The sequence below is a fragment of the Salarias fasciatus genome, chromosome 13 (genome assembly GCF_902148845.1).
Source record: "Salarias fasciatus chromosome 13, fSalaFa1.1, whole genome shotgun sequence".
NCBI lineage: Eukaryota > Metazoa > Chordata > Actinopteri > Blenniiformes > Blenniidae > Salarias > Salarias fasciatus.
This window is the reverse complement of record NC_043757.1, coordinates 5,108,775-5,130,924: the sequence shown is the minus strand read 5'-3', so window position 1 is coordinate 5,130,924 and position 22,150 is coordinate 5,108,775. Positions and strand designations below refer to the sequence as shown.

Sequence of the window (22,150 nt, the reverse complement as noted above, 5' to 3'; positions counted from 1 at the left end):
TCAACTGTCTCCTGCCAACAAAGCCTCGCCGGCCAAGTGGTGTCAAGGGGCAGTTCGGGCTCTGCTTTACCACCCCCCCCCCCCCCACCCCACCCCCCCCCCCCCCCCTTCCTTCTGCCCTCAGGCTTCATGCTTCCACCACAGCAGAAAAACAAGCCTCACGTTTTTCATTACGTCACGACGGTTTCAAGAAGTCAAAGAGTCTGCAGTCGTTTAGTTTTTTTTCAAAATGACTTTTTCTTTTTTATTGGGAGAACTACAAAAATGTACAGTACAAAGTTAACAGTCTCACACTCAATTTGTAGTGAACTGACTCCCCGAAAAAAAATATTACAACTCTCGTTGTCTTTTTGTCCGTTTTTTTTTTTTGTCTTTTTCTTTTAATCCTCTTTTGTTACATTCAAAAAGCTTTACTTCTGATAAAGTAGTCAAAAGTACATAGTGCGCTTCCCCCTGTACCTACTATGTACAAACCAAACATGTTCATCCACTTCCCTCCAGCAAAAACTCTCAAGACTAGATTTCAATAACCCAAAAAAAAAAAAAATAAAAAGAAAAAAGGAATGGGGATTTAGAGAAAGATTACGGTTGTTTTCTGTTGTCTGAGTGGTAACAACCTTAAAAAAAAAAAAAAAAATCAAACACTACATTCAGTTCAACCTGTATAAAAAGATGCCATGTAGGAAAAATACTTTATTTGGTTAATTTTAAGGCATGTCAAGATGGTGAGCCCCATAGGCACTACACAATAATACTGGGGCACAAGGGATTGCTACATTCTTTAGCACGTGGCTGGAATCACAGTGTGACCTCGTGCAAACAGAGAAAAACAAAAATAAAGAGGAAAAAAAATACTTTTTGGTTAATTTATCGACTTGGGTTCTTTGTCACCGATCTAGATCAACAAAAAGAAGTAAGGTTTGGACGGTCTGTACAACCACATCGTGTATACATTCTACAGAAACATCTAAAAAAAAAAAGAAAAAAGGGATCCTCCAGAGGGGAAAAACCGAAAAAAAAAAAAAAAAAAAAAAAAGCCTTCTACAGCACTGACACACAACCTCAAGAGCAAACAGCAATCACGCAAACTTTTTTTTAATAAACGTAAACAAGGAAACAAAATTAATGAAATAAATATCACATACGTTTCTCTTAAATTAAGATTTTTTTTTACTCATTTACAATAAAAATAACCAAGTGAAGTTACAAAAAAAGGAGAAAAAAAACAAAATATATATATTACTGTGAAAAGAACATACACTCCACTTTATGCAGATTAATAATGGCAATCATAATTTAAACATAAAAGAATATAGATCTATTGCTTCATCATACTTGATAAATACAGTATGGACACAAATTACCAATGTAGCCTATACTTTTTTTTCACAAGATAATAAATAAGTTAAATAGTCCATAGCCAGTTACGCACTGCTATGTGAATCACTCGAGAGAAACAAAAAAAAAAAAAAAAAAACAGCTAAAAAAATATACTCAACCATCAGCAGTGATTTCCCCAAACAAACCAACTCAAGAGTGCTTTTTCTTTAACCAAGCAACAAACTGAACCGAGGCGACCACTGGGTGGCACTAAGGGAGGAGAGGAAGAGAAGAGGAGGGGAGGAGGAGGAGGAGGAGGAGAGTCTGGAATGGAAGTTGAAGAAGAAAAACACTTGGATTTGAAAAAAAAAAAACATGTTACTTTAAGTCAAGGCATATTCTTGGCAGGATGGGAGGAAATCTGACACCGCTTACAGTCTCTTCTTCTTGTCAAGTCATGTTACACAAACATCTAATCCCAGGAAAGAAGTGTGGCAAAAAAGAAGAAAGAAAGAAATGGAGAAGGGGGCTGCCATGAGCCCTTGGGCAAGGCACTGATGGAATGCCTTCTGTTTGCTATCTAAGGTTTAATACAGCTATATTACACAAAAAAAGAAAGAAGAATACTACACTAATGCCAGGTCAAGGACACTTTGACTGATTGATCCCTGTTGGGGGGAGACTCCCCTCTCAGAGGGGGGTCTCGCCCCCTGGAGCTGGTAGGGATTCAAAGTCCTGCTCGAAGGCACTTCAGCAGGAGTGGATGCTGCCGAGATGAAGAGGAGGAGGAAGAGGGGGCTTCGGGAGGAGATCCTCTGCTGGACAGTCTGCCTCGACCTCCCCTCAGCCCCCCCTCAACACCCACCGCCCCCTCCCGCCTGACTCGTCCATAATCCGTATGAAAAATAATAATTATAACAAAAAAAATCAAGAGAAGAAGATTAAAAAAAAAAAACTTAGTCATCTGAAATCGACAGCCTGCTGAAGATTGGCAAACGTCTTCCAGCGTCCAGACTCGGGGACTCGGAGCCGCTGAGGCTCCCGGAAGAGCTGAGGGACCCGCTCGCATAGCTCTCCCGGTCAGAGAGCGAGTCCGGCGGGCTGGGAGGAGGCTCGAACACCGGCGACTCGCTGAGGCGGCGCAGCGCCTGCAGGTGGCTCATGTTGTAGGCGGGGGGGGAGGACGGACACGCGCTGCTCTGCATGTTCCCGTAGAAGGCGCCGGCGGAGTGGCTGCCGGCGTAGCCGCTGGGGGTGTGCACGGCCAGGGGCGCCAGCAGGGCTTTCAGGTCCTGCCCGGGGAAGGAGAAGGCACTGTGGATGCTGGGGGACAGCACGTCGTCGTAGAAGCCGGAGGAGGCGGAGGCGCTGGTGGGGGGCGGCGGGGTCCGGGACGTGGGGCTGTCCAGCAGGGGGGACTCCAGGCCGTGGTGGGTGGAGAAGCCGGAGAAGCTGAGGCTGTGGTGGAGCTTTGGTCTGTCCCGCTGGGTGTAGCCGAGCTGCTGCGGCGGCAGGACGTCCCTCTGGCCGTAGCCGCACAGCTCCCGGGCCGACCGCGGCTCGCCCGCCTGCACGTTGGCGTTGGCCGGCGGGGCGGGCCGCCGCTCGTCGGCGTTGTGGATAAAGTGACAGCGGGGGCCGTAGGGGCAGAAGCCGATGGTGTGGAAGGTGCGGCACGGCTCCGTCTTGTACTTGGGGTGGCGGGACAAGCTCCGCAGCTCGTGGTAGCCGTGGGCGAACTGACACTTCTCCCCGTACTTGCAGGAGCCGTTCTCCTCGAAGGGCCGGCACAGCTCCGTCTTGTAGCGGGTGGAGTTGATCTGCGAGCCGGGCTTCTGCTGCAGCACGCCCCGCTCGCCGCTCTCGCTGTACGCGCGGTCGCGGAACTTGTTCTCCTTGTTCATGAGGGCCGTGGCGGCCGCGCTGCCGCCGCCGCCCGGCGTGCTCTCCTTCAGGCCGCCGTACGAGCTCAGCGAGTACTTGTTGCCGTTGTTCATGGCCTCCACGTTGCTGGTGGAGTTCCTGCGGAAAAATCCCGGCGTGAAGGAGCCGCCGGAGCCCGGGGTCGTGACCGGAGCGCCCACCGCCTTCTTATCCAGCATGCTGTTGATGTGGAGGGCGTTGATGTTCATGCTTTTATCCTGCTGGAGGGAAAAGAAAAGGAAAAAACACTCAGATTAGATATGCAACTCAAAAAAAAAAAAAAAAAAGTTGAATTCGTGCAACTTGTTGCAGCGTCCGCAGGAGTTACTGCAGCTCCACAACAAAATGCAGAACACGAAGTGAAGGAAAAACGTGATATTCACCTTATAAAGCATGTCCATGTCGTAGAGCGCGGACAAGACGGTGGCTGACATCTCTTTTCCCCAAGTTTGCTGCCGCACTCCCTCTTTCATGGAGGACCGAGCCGGATCCCTGCAGGCGACGAGTCTGTGCCACGACTGGTTTTGGTTGTGGAAAAAGTTTCCCAAAAAGTTCCTTCAAAGAGTTTTTAAGTCCGCGAAAAGAAAAAGGGAAAAAAGAGGAGGAGGGGGTGATAGGTTTGTGCTGCTGGTATTTTTTGTGTATTTCCTCCCCTCTTGAAGCGCTGAGCCTGAGAGCTTCACTGTGAGCTCCGGCGGCTCTCCGTGGGTATAAATGCCGCGCCGTGGCCGGGGAGGGGCGAGCTCAAGCCGGTGCAAAGTTTTGCGAGGAGCCGCCGCCTCCTCCCCTCCTCTCCGTGAAAAAAAAAGAAAAAACTTCCATTCACCGGTTGGCCGCCTATTCTTCGACACCACGCCTTGAAACCCAACCCGGGCCTCCCCTTCACCGCCACCCCTTCTTTTCTCTCTCCTTTTAATCACACAAACATAATTTAGTGGAAGTTGTTTTCTTTTCTTTCTTTCTCTTTTCTGGCTTTCTTCCCTCAGAATATCTGGAGTTTGAAGGTACTGAAACTTATCACGGAGCGGATTCGAACCAGCGCCCCGCAGCGCCGCCGCCGCCGTTCCGGGAGTTTGTAATGGAACAAAGTGCGCCTCTCCTCGCCTCTGTGGACGGACTGAGACCGCAGGTATGAGCGGAGAGCGGCCCGGACAGGGCGCACATGGACAGCTTTTTAGACGCCGCTGGTTGCATAATCCACATGGAAAAACCAGGCGCTGCTCGCGGCTCACATGACCCACTTTTACAACGACCACCGAGAGGAAGATCACAACGCGAGCACAGCCATTATAACCCCAAACCCACTGTTTTTCTTTCTTAAACTGAGTTATAACGTGTTCACCCCCCCCCCAACACACACACACTCGCACATGCACACAGTCGGTTTGACTGCAGGAATGTGGTTTCAAGTGGAAAAGCGGGACAACACTGACCCCTTGAGAGCAAAACGGGAACTGCATGCATGAGAACAATGAAGCGCCCCCTGGCGACAGCAAGGGACGCCTTCAGGAGGTGGACTCAGGACAACCAGGCTCAAGTTTTAACCTTTTCTCAGTATGTCTGAGTAAAAACCAGCTGTACTCACAGAAAAACAAACATTCAAAGGATGTTTTCTTTATTAGTTTGCCTTTAAGGAAGCTCAAAATAGTGATATCCCTTCTGTCACAGAGTTATCTCATCTTTCTTTCAGATGATGACATGAACATAAACTCCTCAGACCAGAGAGAATGAAGAAGAGACACATCACCATAAAATTCTGGGAAAGCAAATCTGCTCAGTGTTTATTAGTTTGCTGGAGTCTAAAATTCTGAATGGGGTTTGGTTAGAGGAAAGAGAGAACTGAACGAGGGATGAAAATGAAGGGAAAATAGCAACAAGCGGGGAAAAACAAGTGACATAAGAAGCTGGAATCTACTACTACCAACCCTAAAATTAGTTTGAGGGCTGCCCCAGGACTATTTTGCAGAGTTGTGATAAATAGTTTGAATGTGAAGGACAGACAGGAGTGAGAGAGGATCCTGAGAAATCCCTCGAACACGTCCTTGTCCGCAGAAACCGCTCGACCCATCATCACACGGCTGTTTTTATTGAGAAGGAGAAAGTGGGGGGAAGATGTAGTCAAGCTGTTCCAAAACATTACGTCAGGTTTACTGTAACAGGGAACATGGCTACCAGGGAAGAGAGAGAGAGAGAGTGAGAGGTCCAGCTGTACGAGTGGGCAGCGTGGAAACAGAGAGAGAGAGAGAGGACAGTGGTCCATTGTGCCTTCCTGCTAATTGCATAACCGGGAAAAACTAAATGGGAGCATAAAAACTCTCTCCAGTGGGAAGAATCCAAGCAGTTATTTAAATATCACAGGGAAATAACACCTTCTGTCAACGGCACACGTCACAGCTTTCTCAGACGCGTCGTTTTCATGGCCTTTGAACTCGCAAGGCTGCCCTCAAATCGGCGTCGGAAACTCTCGAGGGGTTCAAGCCGCCTCCTCCTCTTCCTCCTCCTCCTCTTCCTCTTGGATGGATGTGGCCAAGTGGCAACGCTCCTCAATGCGAACACTGTTTTGGTCTCGTCGTGTGACAAGTCCAGCACCGATAAGAGAACAGAGTGGCAAGTGTTGCGCCGCTCAGCCTGAATTATTGTTGTACTCCCCATACGGCGCTGATACCGATCGTGTCCACGGGGCGTTCTGCTCGGGATTTTTCCTGCTTCTTTTTATGGAATTGAAGACATTAAAAGGAAACAAACCGTTTAATCCGATGGCTTTCATTTCTGGGTAAAAATAAAAAGTCAGTAATTAAAAAGCAGCGGTCTCAAACACGTGTAAGACTTCAGTACAAAAGACACCCACGAGTGTTCTCTGCGAGAGTGAATGTCGCCCCCTGGTGGCTGACAGTTCAGTTTTTCAGTTTTTTTTGAGGGATTAAAAACAATGTAGAAATCGTCTTCTGAGTCTCAGGAAATTAAGAAAGACCGGAGTTAAAAAAAAAAAAAAAGGCTAAAACATTCCCAAAACATGGTGTAGAACAACCAATAATGTCACAATAGTCCATAATGTATGCCTGCAAATTCTATAATCTATTGAATTAAAAAAAAGGTCCAATTTTGTTGATGATCTAAGAAGTTGTTAGATTAAGGAGTAACATTAGAAAAAAATCCTTTCTTGAGGTAATAACAGTCGCTAATATTGTAAAAATACATAAATATGTTAGCATTTTTTGGACAAATGCTTATTTCGGAGGTTTGTAGCGGATTCCTGATAAAAGCAGGCATAGTGGGTGAAATAATGGACATTATCAATAATTTAGGATAGAAACTATTCAGCACCATCAAAAACTATTTCAGAATTGTTAGACATTATTGATTGCTGCCCGTCTGCAGTCTCCTCTCCAGCAGCCTGTCCATCAGGTCCAGAGCCAGCTCGGCCCTGTGGCGCCGCAGCGTGAGCCGGGCGTGATCCACGGTGGACGAGAACTGCGGCAGGGCCGGCAGAGCGTCCAGGGCCTGCTGGGAAATCAGGGCTTCAGCCTGGGCCCGGGCCCGGATCTGCTGGGCCTGGTCCATGTCGGCGGCTCCCGGGTCGGCCGTCTGCACGAGGGGGGTCAGCTGGGCGTGCAGCAGGTTCACCCACTGCCCAGGCTCCGCCCACAGGTTCAGATCCCCCTTCTCAAAGAGGAAGTCCTCCTCATCCTGGACACAAAAGACGAGAGTCAGCAGACCTTCACGAGAAAGACCCATTTTTCATAATTCACACTGAGCTTAAAAGTTTTCTTCTGTAAAAGTAGAGATGTTTAACATCCCGTTAACAGTCTTTTCCATCAATTTAAATTGCATTTGATTTTCTATAAAAGCCTAAATATTTCAGGTCATCTCATCCTGTAAGCTACAAGGTTCCAGTGTGCTGAAAAGAAATTATATTGTGATTTTTTTTTTTTTTTTGTTTTCACAAAACAACAACGTCTGAAACAGACATGACCAATACCCACACCTCACATCAAATTGAGTTTAGTTGACAGTCTCGTCATCCCAGATCGAACCAAAGTGATTTCGTGACTGTATAAAAACTGAATTTGCAGCAGCAGATTCACACAGCTGAAATTTTTACAATAACAAAACTCGCTGCTGCCACAAAGAGGCCAAAGAGGGTACTGCATACATTTTATAAACTGCATCTGAAAGAAAATTCTGTATTCTCACGACTCTTGCTTTTGTATGTACGTGAGTTCGAGTCTGTGAAGATCAGCGTGTTTTTCAGCTTAAAAGATGACTGAATTTTTGCAGCATTTGCATTTTTGATTGTGGTGAGGATTTGTGTTCTGTTTCTGCTCAGGATGTTCTGTGAGAGAGATTCACCAGGTCAGGAGCTGCTTCTGCAGACACGTCGCGGTCGTCGCCGTCCTCCCCCAGCAGCCACTCCGTGAGAGCCAGGACCCCCGCCGCCGGCTGCCCCCACAGCCCCAGCAGCCGGCACAGCAGCTCTACGCCCGAGAGCAGGGCGGCTGGAGGACACACCGAGGCGCCGGCCACACCTGAGGAGGCAACACAAGGAAGGAGCCTGGAGATTCGACAGCGGACGAGGGAAAACGTAGAGCCGGCGGGCGACAGCTCACGAGGCGAATCATCCACAGATCTGTGACATTACTGCGTGTAAAAAGAGTTCAAACGCTCAACGTATCGTTTCCTCATATAAACCTGAGTAGATCATTTATGGGACAAAGACGATTAACAGAAATCGAACCGGAGATCGGCAGTAGCATCAGAGCTGCTCTATTCCTCGAGCAACAGGTGGTTGATGGCCGATCAGGACAGAGTCGTTCTACAGTCACTTCCAGTGTAAAACTATTCCCACAATGCAACAGTCTTCAGGTAAGCAGAGAAAACTAAAGTTTTCAGAGCGGCGGTGTCACTCGGGTGTCAACAGTTCTTCTGCCAGGAAAGTGGCAGAGCCCGCGTTAAACTGTGCAAGAGCGACTCTTATTTAACGGGCCAAACTGTGGTTCCCCAAGCAAGAGATTCCTCCCAACGAAATGCACCACAGAGCCACAAATCATCACTTCATTGTTCACTGTCTCTTCGTCCTTCTTACTAAACATGTTACAATATTTCCTCGACTCTGATTCTGTGTGAACGATGCACTCTGGAACAACACTGATTAAAAAAACTAGGATTAAGTATAAAGTACTTGTATTATTCTAAATGCAATGACAGGTTTCTTATTAAGCATTTGTTTTTAAACTTAGTGATTATATAATCACTAGATGCAGGCAGATATCTCAAATATGCTCACCAGAACCACAATTGTACATCAACGGCTTTGAAACTTTGGTCTAAAGAGCAACTTTTTTTAAATTTGAAGGAAGAAAAACTGCCCATTCTGTTAGAGGATTGAAGGTCGGTGGATTTATTTAAAATGTGTTTGTAAAGCTGGGGAAAAATACACTTTGATATGTCAAACAACCCACGTGCAAAACTGTGTACCGAACCTATAGAAAAAAGCCGATGAGAGGAGATGTAGCTGGGGTGGGGTGAGGGATTAAAACATGGTAAAAAGAGATTCCTGCAGAGAAAAGTGGATCTTTTAGCCACGTACAGCTTCCGCAGCACTGGGAGTGCCGCGAGGAAAAACCATTACTGGTGACGGTGAGGCTCTCAATAGAAAATAATTTCATCAAAAGCCAGACTAAACTCAAGCTGAAATGAATAATTATAAATAAATCACTTTCCACAGCGCAACACAAGCCTGTTTATAAAATTTGTACGCTCTCGAAGGAAAAAGTGTCTCTGCAAGTCCAAAGTCAGGGGAAAATAAACCCTTTGAAAGCTGCAGGATTATCAGATCAGATGTGAAATAAAATACTGAAGCAGGGCAGAGGTTCTCATGGGTTCTTCTAGAAACTGGTGACACTTCTGGAGTGGCAGAGTGTGTGAGTGTGTGTATGTGTGTCAGATGTGTGAAAGGATCAGTGAAAACACAAGGAAAAATATACTTTTTTTGCACATTTGCCAAAAATTGTCGCTATAATCGTTCATTTAGTTATATATATTCTACAACAAACTGTGTTCCACCCTGATCCCACGCTGTTCTGCACACGAGCGTTCAGTCACTCTCACAGACGCACGAAGGAGTAAATCTTATTGCCTCGGCACATGAGAGAAATTAATGTTGTGGCATCCTCACTGAAAACAACAGTCCAAAGCCAATCAGTTCAGCACTGAAGCCCCCCTGTGTGCTTTCTGCACTATTAGTCAAAAAAAGACAAAGTGGCCTATTCTTGAACGAGGGACATGTCCTGATTTGGCTGGGATTGGAAACCAGAGGCTTCCTCCTCAGGGCCGAAACGTCCATGTGGTGCGCGCCCGGCAACCTCAGTCACCCGTTTCCTGATAACTGGATGTGACACAGGTCTCATTATGGTCACACTCATCTGCATGTGGAGCCAACTGGAAAACCAGAGAGTGACGTTTTGAGATTTATAATGTCTTCCAGTTATTGGAAAATACAAATTCTGAATGGGAGCTGAAGAAAACACTTTCTTTAATGTTCTGGTCTCGATGGTTTATGCTAATAAATGGAGATCCGGTGACTGTGGAGGACATCTGAGAACAGCGTACAAACTATATAGTAGAGGGTGAACTGAGGTTTATGAGAGTTTAGTGTAAGATGGATGAATGGATGGATGGGTAACAGTTTTCTTGATCAATGCTCTTCCCTTTCAAAACACAGACTATTGGTGTTTCTATATTTAAACTAAAAATCTTTAACATAAATGAATTTAGAAAATGACTGACTTCATCTATAAATTATTAAATTGCACCATGACTTCAGTTTTTTCAACCAACATCCCTTTAACCGTGTGTCGGTAAAGGGGCAGCTTTGTCTCACTTGCTGTATTTTGGTTTGAAATCAGACGAGCGTTCGAGTGGCGACGGGGACGTTTTACTGCCGTGTGTACGAAGGACGAGGCCTTCCACCAGCTCATCCTCTCACAGTGTTAGAAAGGAAGTGTGAGTGCAAGGAAACACACTTCAAACACAGGGAAAACACAACGTATGCTTCCTTTAACGACTCCAGTTGTCCTTGCAGCAACTACCTGACAGGGTTTGTGTGTGTGAATGCGTGTGTGTGTGTGTGTGTGTGTGTCGTTCTCCCACCTTGACCGTCCTGACTGTAGCTGACACCCTGATAACACCAGAGACTTCAAAAGGCTTTGAGAACCACTAGCCAAAACACAACCACTATGGGAAGAGGGGCTGGAGGGGGGGCGGAGGTACGGAGACCCTCATCAGCACGCATGCAGTCACAAACACACACACATGCAGGGGGTTGGGAGCGGGGATTGTTTTTCATCTTCAGAGAGGAGGCGTAAAATCGGAGCAGAGCCTGAAGTCTGAGCGGAGAGGGAGACCCGCTCTGCGAACACCGGAGCCTGCTGATTGTACTGTATTAGAGGAGATTTAAGCGTTTAAGAGCTTGAGTGACAAATTCCTTTCTTTGACCAAGAAGCCGCCTCTCTCTGGGACGGCCCCCCGCCTCTGAAGTCCAGGCCTTTTACAGTGCGCCGACCCCACCTGCTCCAACATTAAGAGACATAATAGGAAATTTTAGCTGCGTTCGGTTTATCTGCTTTTCTGCGGCGAGTTTCACACGTTGCTTAACCTGATTTCCCTACGAGAGCTTTTGGCGCAAAATTGGCCCGTTTCTCAAGGGGATTGTCTTTCATGCTGCTGTTGGCGAGTTTTAAATGTTTTTTTTTGTTTTGTTTTTTTGCCTTTTACATGGCCTAATCAGGTTCTGTGTTGTCCTGAAAGTCTGTGGAGCGTTTTTCCTCTCTGCAAGTGGCATTATGGGTTTGGGGTTTTCGGCAGGAGGCGGACAGGCGCCTGGGTGAGACTCAGCGAGTGAGCGAACGCTCCGTCGCCGGCATCCGCTGGCACACACCCGACCCGCTGGCACTCACACGGTACATTTGAGCTGGGCAGGGCAGGAGAGTGACGGGGAGAACTTAACCTTGTGCCACTTGTGGAAACAGTAGGCCGGACGCACCAATTGGACATTTCTGTGTGTGCAGTACTTCATCTTTATACTTTAACGTCTTTACTTATTTAATGAGAAACTGAACTGAAGACTGAGTGGCTTTTGATCCCCACTGTCTCATCAAATTTACTTTTTTTTTTCTAATCTAAAGATATTTTCTGGAAACGCTCTTGCATTGGAAATCAAGTAATGATGGAAAAATATGAGGCGATGGTGACCTTTGACCACCACGATCGGAACCGTTCATCTTTAGGAGCAAATATTGTTGTAAAATATGACATTTATTATGGGCACTCTATGAAGTTATTAGATTTATCAAAACAAACAGAGATCATTTGGCCTGCACTGATTCTAGATGGAACATGATGGATTGTAAGTTGGGCTTATTGGGTCAAATTGTTCCGGATGCTAAAAAAATAAAAATCAAGGAGGCACTAAATGCCAAACCTCTTTAAATACTAAATTTACACAAATTGAGACAAGGTTCTAGCCACTAAAAGCTGAGCAGTTTTCCTTTGAAAGCAGGTGGACATATGGATTAAATCTGAATAATCTCCTATGAGACACAATGAAACCAAGCTACTGGGATGAAACACTACATTACCCGTGCTAAACTGCCACAGAGTCGTGTTAATATCTGTATGGCCTGGCATGGTGCGACAGGCTAAAATCCACAAATGTGTTTTCACACTCAATTTATCTGTTTGTACTACTGTTCAGAAAAAAATCCTGAGCAAATACTCTTCGTGTGATCTGAATCGTGACCCGACACCCTCCTGATACGGATTATAAACACAATAATGACATTTCCTCTGCCTCAGTGGGACAAGTTAATGTTAAAAACAAAACTCAAGGAATTGGTTACGGTATCAGTTAATTTCGCTGCTTTGAACTCAAACAGATGTTCTCTTTTTTTGTACTTGGTTAGCAGAGATTGGCTTCAGCATCCTGCGATGCGACCCTGGAGCATATAAAGAGGTAACAAAGGATGGATGCATGGCAAGCATAATGTTCTCCTTCACTTCAGATTCTGTTTTCCAGCATCAAACAGCGGCGAATGCCTCAATCTTCCAGATATCATCCAGACGTTTTCTTGGGTCTGATGGCTCAGTGCTGAGTCGGTGGTATTATGAGAGTGTCTGTGGACTTCTGGAGCCTTGTTGTGTCTGTGTTCTGGGTCACGTTGGATGCGAGTTTTCCAGCAGTGAAGAGACCTTCTCTCTCTCCAGTAAAACCAATCTGAGCCTCTGCAGCTGAGGGGGGTGTCAGGTGTCCTATGGACGGCAGGGTTATGGGGGAGTGGGTGGAATGGTGGAAGGGGGGGGGGGTTATCGGTTGGCAGACAGGATAGTGAAATCCCAAATGCTTCCACTCTCCAATGTCCCTGTGGGACTTCATTCCTTTGGGATTGGGGTTGGACGCCCCTATGGGCTCCACCTGGGGGTTGGGAGAGCCATGAGGGTCTCTCTGCTACACCTGCCACAGGTGCCTCTTGATTCCACAACAAATGGCCACTTGTCCAAAGAGTCCGGGACTGCCATCAGCCCGATTGGGCTCAAAATCCCGAAGGCGAGACTTTTTGTTTGTCTTCACCCAAGGACGGCAAAACACTCAAACCGCCTCCCCGAGCCGCGGTTGAAAGGATCTCCGCTTCCTCTTCGGACACGCTGCACCCCGCAGACGCTGCAGTGGAGCCGAGACTTCAGGAAGCATTAGGTGCGAGATGGGGAGCGAGGTGCCAAATCAAAACACACTTTTACGGCCCCCGACCAGACTTCCTCTGCTGACTGACGAGAAGCAGGGAGGCAGAGAGCAGAACGGCGACGACGAGCACGACGACGGCAGCAGGAAACACCACTACAAAAGTACCAGCATGCATTTGCATAAAAATGGCGGTCTGGCAGCGTCGCTGGCAGCCCGGGCCCGGCTAAAGAGCAGCATTTGTCTTGAAGCCCGGCCAGCGGTTAGAGCTGTTAAAGATCAAACACACAGTCAGTGTTTATACTCAACAGGGGGTCTGACAGAGGCCTCCTGCCTGCCTGTCAATGAAACACCACACACTGACCAGACCAGCTAATCAGTCTGGAGGCTCAGAGCTGATGGCTTGATTCCTTCTGACTGCTGAGATTACTCCAAGAGGCTCGAAAATCCAGTACAGCCGGACGGCGCAACGACCGCAAGCACATCTCACAATAAAGGATGAAACGAAACAACTGATATCCAGTAATCTGTGGCTCTTTGTCAAACATTTGTTTTCCTTCGGACTGATGGGTGGGTGGGAGGAGTTTCTAGTCTATTTTCTCAGGAAAGAATAAACAATGCAAGTGATGTGACCACAGCAACTGAGTACTTACCGCATTTCAAAGAACTCACCGGTGACAACAAAGTCTGACTTCTTCCGAGTCCCAAACAAGACATGATGCAAATAACTTGAACGGCATTTTCATCTTTACTTTCTCATTATATTCTTATATTACATTTAATTGAGCTCTTCATGACATTTTCAGTGTGAAAAAAGGTGAGTTTGTTTTGATTAGCGAGTTTTCTTTGAGACAAAACAAAGCACAACAGACCAACATATGTGAATTCTGGTCTTTAAAAAACGGTGAATCTTAATAGTGGTTTTATGCAAGAAGCTGGATTCAAGTTTCTTTACAACTTCAGGCAAAAGGCTGCAACTCGTATCAAGGAACACAGACCTTTTGCATACAAAAAGAAGTGTGAAAGCTCTGGAAAATAATATGCAACTGTGATGGATGACAGCGGTGTTTGGCATTGTTAGGAAGTTGGAGGAGCCTTGAAAAAACTTCAGTTTTTGTCCACAGAAAAGCTCCAAACATAAATCACTTTCACTAAATCCTTGTGTGAGGTGCAGATTTAATCCGAATGTATCAACCTGTCACAACAACGGTGCAGCTGTTCGTTTGTCTTCAAGCACGAGCCTCCATGAAGGGGCCTTACAGACATCATGAAGTATGCGCTCAGCTTCACACTCCTGAAGTCCCTCCTTTTTTGGTAAGCAAGGAGACAGGATCATCAAGACTGAATGATCATTTATTTGGAAAAATGTACTGAATCTGAAAAATTGAATAGCAACTGTGGCTGCGATTATTCAGCATCCATCCATCAGCATCAGTACACAGTTCATGCAGAGCCAGTCCTGCAGTGAAAACCTTCCAACGTACGATTCAGGATTTGTGTTCCAAAAAAAAAGTTAAGAAATTCACTCTCTCAAACTCTTTCAAGGCAACTATGCTTCTACTGCAGCCGGGGTGCCAAACATATGACCCGTGGGCTAAAACCCCGGTGTTTGTCCCCCCTGGATAGGGACGGGAATTGATTAGATTTTTCTGATTTCGATATTCAACTCTGCCTAACGAATCAGCGGTTTAATCGATTCTCATTCGGCCTCCAACAGTAGGCATTTATTTAACATTAGCACTTTCACAATGAGGCAAACGGTGCTAACATGATAGGCGTATTAAAAGCAGAGGACGTGCTAATGTTGCCGCTGCTCCTGGGATGAGAGAAAATGTGACATTTATTCAAAGCTATCACATGCTGTGTGCGCAAACGTTCCTGCCTATTGGCAGAATTTCCTCCCTTTGATGAAATACCCCCTTTGCAAGTCGCCCTGTTGTCGTTCTTTCATCTTCAAATCAAACCTTGGAGCGTTTGGGAGGCTTGGGCATCGTATTTCCTGCTGGCGGCGCTGGTGAAAGACGTCACCACGGACATTACGTGAACATTTCATCTAGCAAACTTAGGAATTTTGTCCATCAACTTCCGTGTCTCGTGGTTATATTGTAAAAAGACAAACTTCAAACCTCATGGTCACTTAAATGCAGACAATTTCTAATCTCTGCACCTGGGTTTACTGAGATGAACGAATGCATCAGAAAAGCAGCACTGCTGTCGGTGTCGCTCCCACTGAACGGTGACAAATTGGGTTATTTACTCCAGCTTTTTGTTCCTGGTTTCTCACATGAGCGGCACAAAGCCAGGTTTAATGGCTGAGTGAGTGACGTGCTGAAATAGGCCGTCGGGTTCTGTTTAATGAGTGTCCATCGGCGGTGGCTGGCAGGTGGCTGCTGTCCAATCATCTGCTGTAAATGAATGAACCGTGGGGGGAAAAGGGACACATGAATGGCTTTATTCTGCTAGTTTCACTGTAAGGAAAGTAGGTTACTGGTGAGTAGCTGTCTGACCACGGTTCACAGCCTGGGAAACTCAGGTGCGTCAGCAGACTGCGTGAGGACACAGGAAGCATCAGGCTGGTTGGACAGCTTCGAATGGATGTTTGTTGACCAAAATTTTTGAAAGGGGAAGAAAAAACTAAAAAAATTAAGTAGCAATTAGGTTACATGGTAGCTGGTCAGAAACAGTATGGAAAGAGCGTTTTGAGGATGGATAGGCTCCAGATCATTTTCAGTGGATTTTTTTATTCCTTCCTGCCAATAATTAGTACGAAGTAGCATCTCGTAACTCTTCTTCCCCACAATTTAAAGAAGCTACATGAGCTTCCCGTCATGTTCCTAATCAGAATCTAAATCGATGCCCACCTACGCACATCCAAATCCCTCTGTGCTCTAAATATAAAGCCTTAGCCGCCGTCCCACCAACCCCGAGTCTGCCGCAGCGCTGGGGGTCCGGCGAGGGAGAGCGGGGTTTGATTTCAGACTCAATTAGTCAGGAGGTATTTGGGTTGTGGTTGTGGTGACGGTGGAGCGGGTTTGCAGGGAGTCTGAGGGGAGATGGGGGGTAAATTAGATTTGCTCTTCCTGTCCAGGACAATGGCTTCACTGTGGGACACAGATTTGATGTGATCTGCATAGATTTCTCTCCCACAGGTTTTTTTTTTTTTTATTCCTTTAAAGTTTAGGGACCATTAACAAAATAAAGAGAGGGGAGAAAAAGTGGAGAAGAGATCCAGCTGTTTATCAAAGGAAAGCACTTAGAGAGAATCAACGATCACCCGTTATGAAAGCAGACTTCTGGCAGCTTTCAGGGAATTTATTCACATTCCCAAAACTACACTGACAGCTTTCTAAAGGGACTCATGATTGAGATGCTACATATCACACATAGCAAGCATGTTTGTTTTTACTCCCTGGTAAAGTCCTGAAGGCCCAACTTTAAAATTCAAATTGCTTCCTTAGCGTTCTGTGTTTGCGTGAGTGTTGTTAAACCCGTCTCTGTTCCCACATTTCTGCCTGCGCTCCATATCAAAGGGCCGGGAGTCGGCGCCTCCGTCCCAAGCAGCTCGCACCTCGGATACTTGACTCTGTGACGGCAGGTCATAAAACAAGCACACACACACACAGACACACACACACTGTACAATCACACCGTGACACACAGACACACACACACACTGATGTTGTTTTTTCCACTGCGCTGCTGCACTATTTCATCTCTCTGGCTCTCTGACAACAGGAGGGAACCGTGGCCTGACCCGACCTCAGATATGCTGCAGACCACCGAGCCAAACGAATCCACACCACAGCAGAGGAGCGGTCAGCCACTTTCACCACAGTGCATGTAGAAGAACGTCACAGTTACCAAGAAATCGAACCAAAGACACAGTAGGGTCAACATAAAGGTGTGTTAAATATGTGCTTAGAGTTTGTCACAAGACAAAAGATTTCTATTAAGCACTGAGATACCAGTGAATAATCCAAAACCTTTCGAGGATTGAAAACTGGATGCTAGATATCAGTTGAAATGAATTATTAAAAATTTAAAAACATGACGTTACTTTGCGTTTTGGGATTTGCTCTTTCTCCGATTGGGTCCAACTTTTACCAGATGTTGTGCAGCTCCTACCAGCAGTATTTCAGAAGCAAAGCAGTTGAACTTAAACCTATTTTTCCCTTGATTTTAAGCTTCTGACATGTTGCGAAAGGAGGAATAACAGGGAATCAATATGGTGAAGTTAAACATAATATTTTTCAACACAATCTAGTTCTGTAGGGCTCCATCTGATTGGCCAAATGCACAGTCCGTTCTTCAAAATCACAGTGTGCTTTCTCTCGCCTCTATAGCAACTGTGATTGGCCCCTGCTAATTCTGAATGCACAATGCATGGAAATAATTCTATTACAGCTCAGTCAGTTTTTGTGGAGATTCATATTGCCTAAGTTATTTATCTCAGTGATAAATCGGCAAAATACTGTACTGTGCAGCTTTATTTCTCTCACACCAATTGATGGTGCAGTAATTTTTCATATGCAGTATTAAAGTCCATTAGTATACATTTTGAAAGTTATTTGTAGATGCTGTGCAAACTGATGCAACTCAAGGTATCTACTATCCCTGTATGTAAACGCTTTGAGGTGAAAGGTTTCTTTGGTGTCTGCTTCCAAGAATCACCCCTCAATCGTTGCTCTATTTAATGTGACCGGTACATTAACCTCAAGGCACAGCAGCAATTACACAGTCTGCACACAAACCCTAAACGTCCTCCAGCAGCAGGAGAATCTTACGATCACAGTGACTTCATTAAACCTCGTCCACAGAGCCAACACGGCCTCCCAGCAATGAGAGCTGTGTGCAGTTTTAGACGCCTACAAAACCTTATAAGTAGAAACATGACATCTTTTCTTGAGTATTGTTTTGTTTTTGTTTTTGTTTTTTTTTGTCTTTTTTTACAGTGGGATAAAAAATCTTCTTGGTTTTTCTGTTGTTTTTCATTTACACAGAAGGAATTCAGCTCTCTGCGCCAACTTCGCCCGATCGTTTCATACATCACCAATTTACAGTCCCGTCTCGTTGCCCTGCGCTCGTGTGTGCCGCATTCCTGCGGCGTGTACGACATGCTTCTGAATAACGCCGGAGGAGTCTGATGTAGAAACGCTGGGCTGGGGGGAGGAAGCGGGACGCGCGGCCGGCTTTACGGTGAGTCGCGCACGTGTAAAAACTCTCATCTCCAAATGAGCGGACGAACAAAGGAGGATGTCCCACTCTCTTCTCTCTGTAATTACTCCTATTGTGTTCTGCTTCCTGCTGCGGAGAAAGGAAAGCGCTCCGTCTCAGCCGTGCCGTTTGACCTCAGATCTGATTCTTCAGCTTATCTGACCCCGTCTGGCCTTACATACATAAACACGTATAGAACGCACACATGCTCCCTCTGGATAAATACTGGCATCACAGCACTGCCGAGAATTTAAGGTGCATTTACAGACCTCACATCACAGACTCTGTCCGTCAAAGAAAAGATTTTTGTCTCAACTCTCTCAATTAAAAAAAAAAAAAAAAAAAAAAAAACACATGCTAAATGAACCCCAGCTTGAGTTGAGTCTTCCCCCATCCACAAACAGCGTTGCCAAGGGGAGGCTGTTTTCCCCTCCTCTTTTCTTTCGGGAGATGTTTTCGCAATCTCGTGTTATGTTATGAGATCCTATCGGCGGCGGCAGACACAATAAGGGCGGCTCCTGCAGGGGAAGGTGGGAACGTATCGGAAGTGAGCGCTGTGAGCGGAGGAAGTGGCGCTGAGACTGTTCGAGAGGCGGCAGCTGTCAGTCGCTCCTCAGCTGAGAGGCTGAACGGCGCCTTCAGTGAGCCAGTGTGTGTGTGTGTGTGTGTGTGTGTGTGTGTGTGTGTGTGTGTGTGTGTGTGTGTGTGTTATTCTACAGTCCCTCGGAACACAGACCTCAGGCATTTCTGTAACAATGACACATCACCACACGTTTTACATCCCAACAACCAGACTAGAATTATTTATTCCAGGAACGATCCCCGTCCCTGAACATGAACCCATGTCATTGTCCGTTTTTCACCAGAACCATGTTTGAGGTGTTTCTCTGTGAGCTTGTCTCTTAAGGGAAAGTTCAGACGTACGTTTTAAGGAGTCAGGCAAAAGGTGAGGACGTCAACACTGCGCCTGGTAATCGAGGCCTGTGCCTGAAGCAGCTCTGCCGTCAGGGCTGTAGGCTGCTAGCGTCAGTGTGCGTTTACATGTGTGTGTCAGTGATTGTACCTGCACTGAGCAGATGAGCCGGCACCTCGGAGATGAAGTCAGAAGCAGCGTCTCGGACTTCCTGGTCTTCATCCTGCAGCAACATGAGCAGACTCCTCCACAGTGACACCGTCATGGAAAGACCTGGCGCCGGGACAAACCCAACATTCTTCAGGCAAGCACATTTTAAGACCTCCAACAGAAAAATCTTCCTCCTTCCCATCACAGATGCATGCTGGGTCGCTGTTGCACTGACTTGAGACTCACCCAGTGGCAGATGAGGGCTGAGCAGCAGGGCGGGCGTGCAGTGGACCAGCACCTCGGCGGCCATCATCTTCACCTCCGCCGGCTGCTCTTCACAGCAGCAGGAGCAAACCAGCGCCGCCCACTGGGCCGAGCAACACACTGCAGCTGCAGCCCCCTGGAGAACAGTTTATGGAGATTTTAGCACTATGGGGGTACCGGCAGACGACAATTCTGTACCAGCTTTATGTTACATAAGTCTTTCGTCGGTTGCATGTTTTAATTTTAGTGTACTACACTTTTCACAAGTTTTCTTTGAAATATCATGTCAGTCAAAAAAAAAAAAAAAGATTTTTCCTCTGTAGAGAAACTCGTACACAGAACAATATGTTAAGCTGAGAGGAACAGCGGCGCTTGGCCGAGGGCTGGCGGTAACCGCACGCACCTCTTTTATTTTAATATCTGTGAAATTCCTCTCCACGTGGTCCCAGCCCATAACCGCAGCGTGGGATGACCGAGATAGATCCCTCCTTACCTGAGGGTCAGAGTTCACCAGCTGAACCACCAGTTGGGAGAGCAGCGTCAGGGCGGCACAGTGGAGCTCCACACTGAAACACAGAAACATGGGCTGAAGCTTGCTGAGGTCCCGTTTGCACTATGAGGCTATTTGCAGGCAGCTCTTCAAACTGCTGGCACTATGGGGGACATCTGCTGGACGGATTGTTCCAAGTATATTTTTAATTTTACAATGGTTACATTAGCATCAGCGCTTGTTTTTTTATTTGCATGGTTTCTATTGTTTGAGTCTGGTTTTCGGTGAACTTGTTGAAAGTTCAGCTTGCACCGTGGGGGGGGGGGGGGGGGCTGCTGAAGGGACGGTCTGTTCGTTCAATGCTAAACTGACACTTTGTTGCTACTTTGCTTGGATGTGATGCACTTCTTGATATAATGTTTGCACATTCAGGAGACCACACAGGCATCTACATCGGCACTCTCTGGTTTTCATCCCGCCTCCCTGATAATCCATTATGTTTTACCAAAAAGGTTGACAATGTTCCTCTGACTTTTATGGCAGGTTTCTTTTATCGTTTGAGGCGTTGGAGCCTCTAATCGGACATATTTGTGCAATGAGGGGATCTGATAATGCGCTCCTCGGGTGGTTGTGTGGAAAGCATTACGCACACCTCCGGCGCCGTCAGCGACGCGCACATCACTCACTTGTATTGACTTACAATCCACAAAAGAAGTGTGCTGGTACTCACCACGACATTATGGATCACAATAGCCGGAGCGCCATTCAATCACGCTGGCAGACAAGGGCGGCCAGCAACCCAATCCCGTCCCCTCCCCGGCTCTAATCATAACCCCGGGGCCGCTCCGGAGGGAAAGTGGATCCCCGAGTCCAGAGATTGTGGCCAGGAAAAGGCTTTACGGGCCTGAAAGCCTTTGTAATCCAATCCTTATTCAGGCCTTGTATTCTCTTGTCAAGGGGTGAGAAAAGTACTGCAGAGGTTTGTCAAGGAAGGTGTGTGTGTCTGCCAATGCCTGTCAAAGGGCTTATAGAATGAGTACAGGCGGACACACACGCACACACACACACACGTACACAGGAACAGCATGTGCCAAATCAGTTTGTGGTAAAAGAGAAAGGCCTTGTGACTCACGGGTTTCTCATAAACCCTGACAAAAATAATGCTTTTGGCCTGACAGGTGTGAATGATCCAATGTCGGGATAATGGTGCGGCGGAGACCTCAGAGGGCGCAAATATCAGCTTTCAGCCACTTTCCATGATTATAATACACAAGCAGAAGAAAGAAGACGGCGCTGGTGCACTTCAGGTGTGCCCAGGTGCAGGGTGAAGGTGCAGCCAGTGAACCCGTGTGAGCCTCCTGCACGGTCTGTAGCTGTGAATGAAGAGCTGACAGCCAGCTGGAAACAGCAGGGGGTGGAAGCCCGGAGAAATGAAAGAGGAGGTGCGTGGCAGCATCTACATGCACGTCTCGTCCATCCATCATGACCGAGCGCCGCTCTGGGACCGCTGTGAGAATGTTTTGACAGCAGGTTTTCAGATGGGGAGCCGCACAGCGGCCTCCCTGTTCATGCATTTACCTTGAACTGGGTGGAAGTTGCTGGAAAAACACGTCTCTGCTGAGACAACGTGCAAACATCAGCGTTTATGTGCGCACGGCTAAACCTGGAGGACTGTCTTCTTGAAACAAGCTCAGGCGTAAACACAGAGTGAGCGTGGACAAACGACGAAGCGGGGAAAACGCAGCTTCCAACTGAGAAAGTGGGAGTACGAGGACGCTAATGTGACTCGGCATGGTTATTCCAGCTGCAGTAAAAAAAACAAATCTAACCTGGAACAAACAAATGTTATTGAATCTGCAGATGCTGGAAGCTGCCTTGTTGGAGCCATTAGGGACATATTTGAGCAGGTAAACATCATCTTACCTCCAGATAAATGTGATTTACCAGATCATCATCAGCACAGCTGTTTGCTCTGTCAGGCTAATTTCCTTCAGCTAAACCATGTTTCACAGTATTTACTTCATGTGCTGCCTCACAGCATCTCAGCAGCAGACAGATTAAACCATGTGAAGAGCCTTGCTGTCTTCTTTTTGACTCATAACTCGGGGGATTTGTTAGGATTCCTCAGATCAGTGTCATCAAC

General features: G+C 46.7%; 2 protein-coding genes across 3 annotated transcripts in view; both read right to left on the bottom strand.

Annotated features, from left to right (window-relative positions):
* Positions 1–313: 313 nt before the first annotated feature.
* On the bottom strand, positions 314–3,762 carry zfp36l2 (zinc finger protein 36, C3H type-like 2). Of its 2 annotated transcripts, none has more exons than XM_030106147.1 (2): positions 3,627–3,762; positions 314–3,461 (listed from the first exon to the last, which is right to left on the bottom strand). In XM_030106147.1, exons 1-2 carry the CDS (start codon positions 3,714–3,716, stop codon positions 2,277–2,279), a joined length of 1,275 nt encoding a protein of 424 aa, XP_029962007.1. In that variant the 5' UTR covers positions 3,717–3,762; the 3' UTR covers positions 314–2,276. The 2 variants fall into 2 exon arrangements, with proteins under 2 accessions (XP_029962007.1, XP_029962006.1); XM_030106146.1 differs by having other exon boundaries at positions 314–3,464; positions 3,627–3,761.
* A 1,016-nt stretch (positions 3,763–4,778) lies between these two features.
* thada (THADA armadillo repeat containing) overlaps positions 4,779–22,150 on the bottom strand; it is a 95,362-nt gene continuing 77,990 nt past the window's right edge. The window contains exons 35-39 of the mRNA XM_030106145.1: positions 20,011–20,083; positions 19,500–19,653; positions 19,254–19,376; positions 7,594–7,769; positions 4,779–6,930 (exon numbers count right to left, since the gene is read on the bottom strand). Of these exons, the coding sequence (XP_029962005.1) occupies positions 6,598–6,930; positions 7,594–7,769; positions 19,254–19,376; positions 19,500–19,653; positions 20,011–20,083 (859 nt within the window). The 3' untranslated portion in view covers positions 4,779–6,597. The remainder of the gene's footprint in view (positions 6,931–7,593; positions 7,770–19,253; positions 19,377–19,499; positions 19,654–20,010; positions 20,084–22,150) is intronic.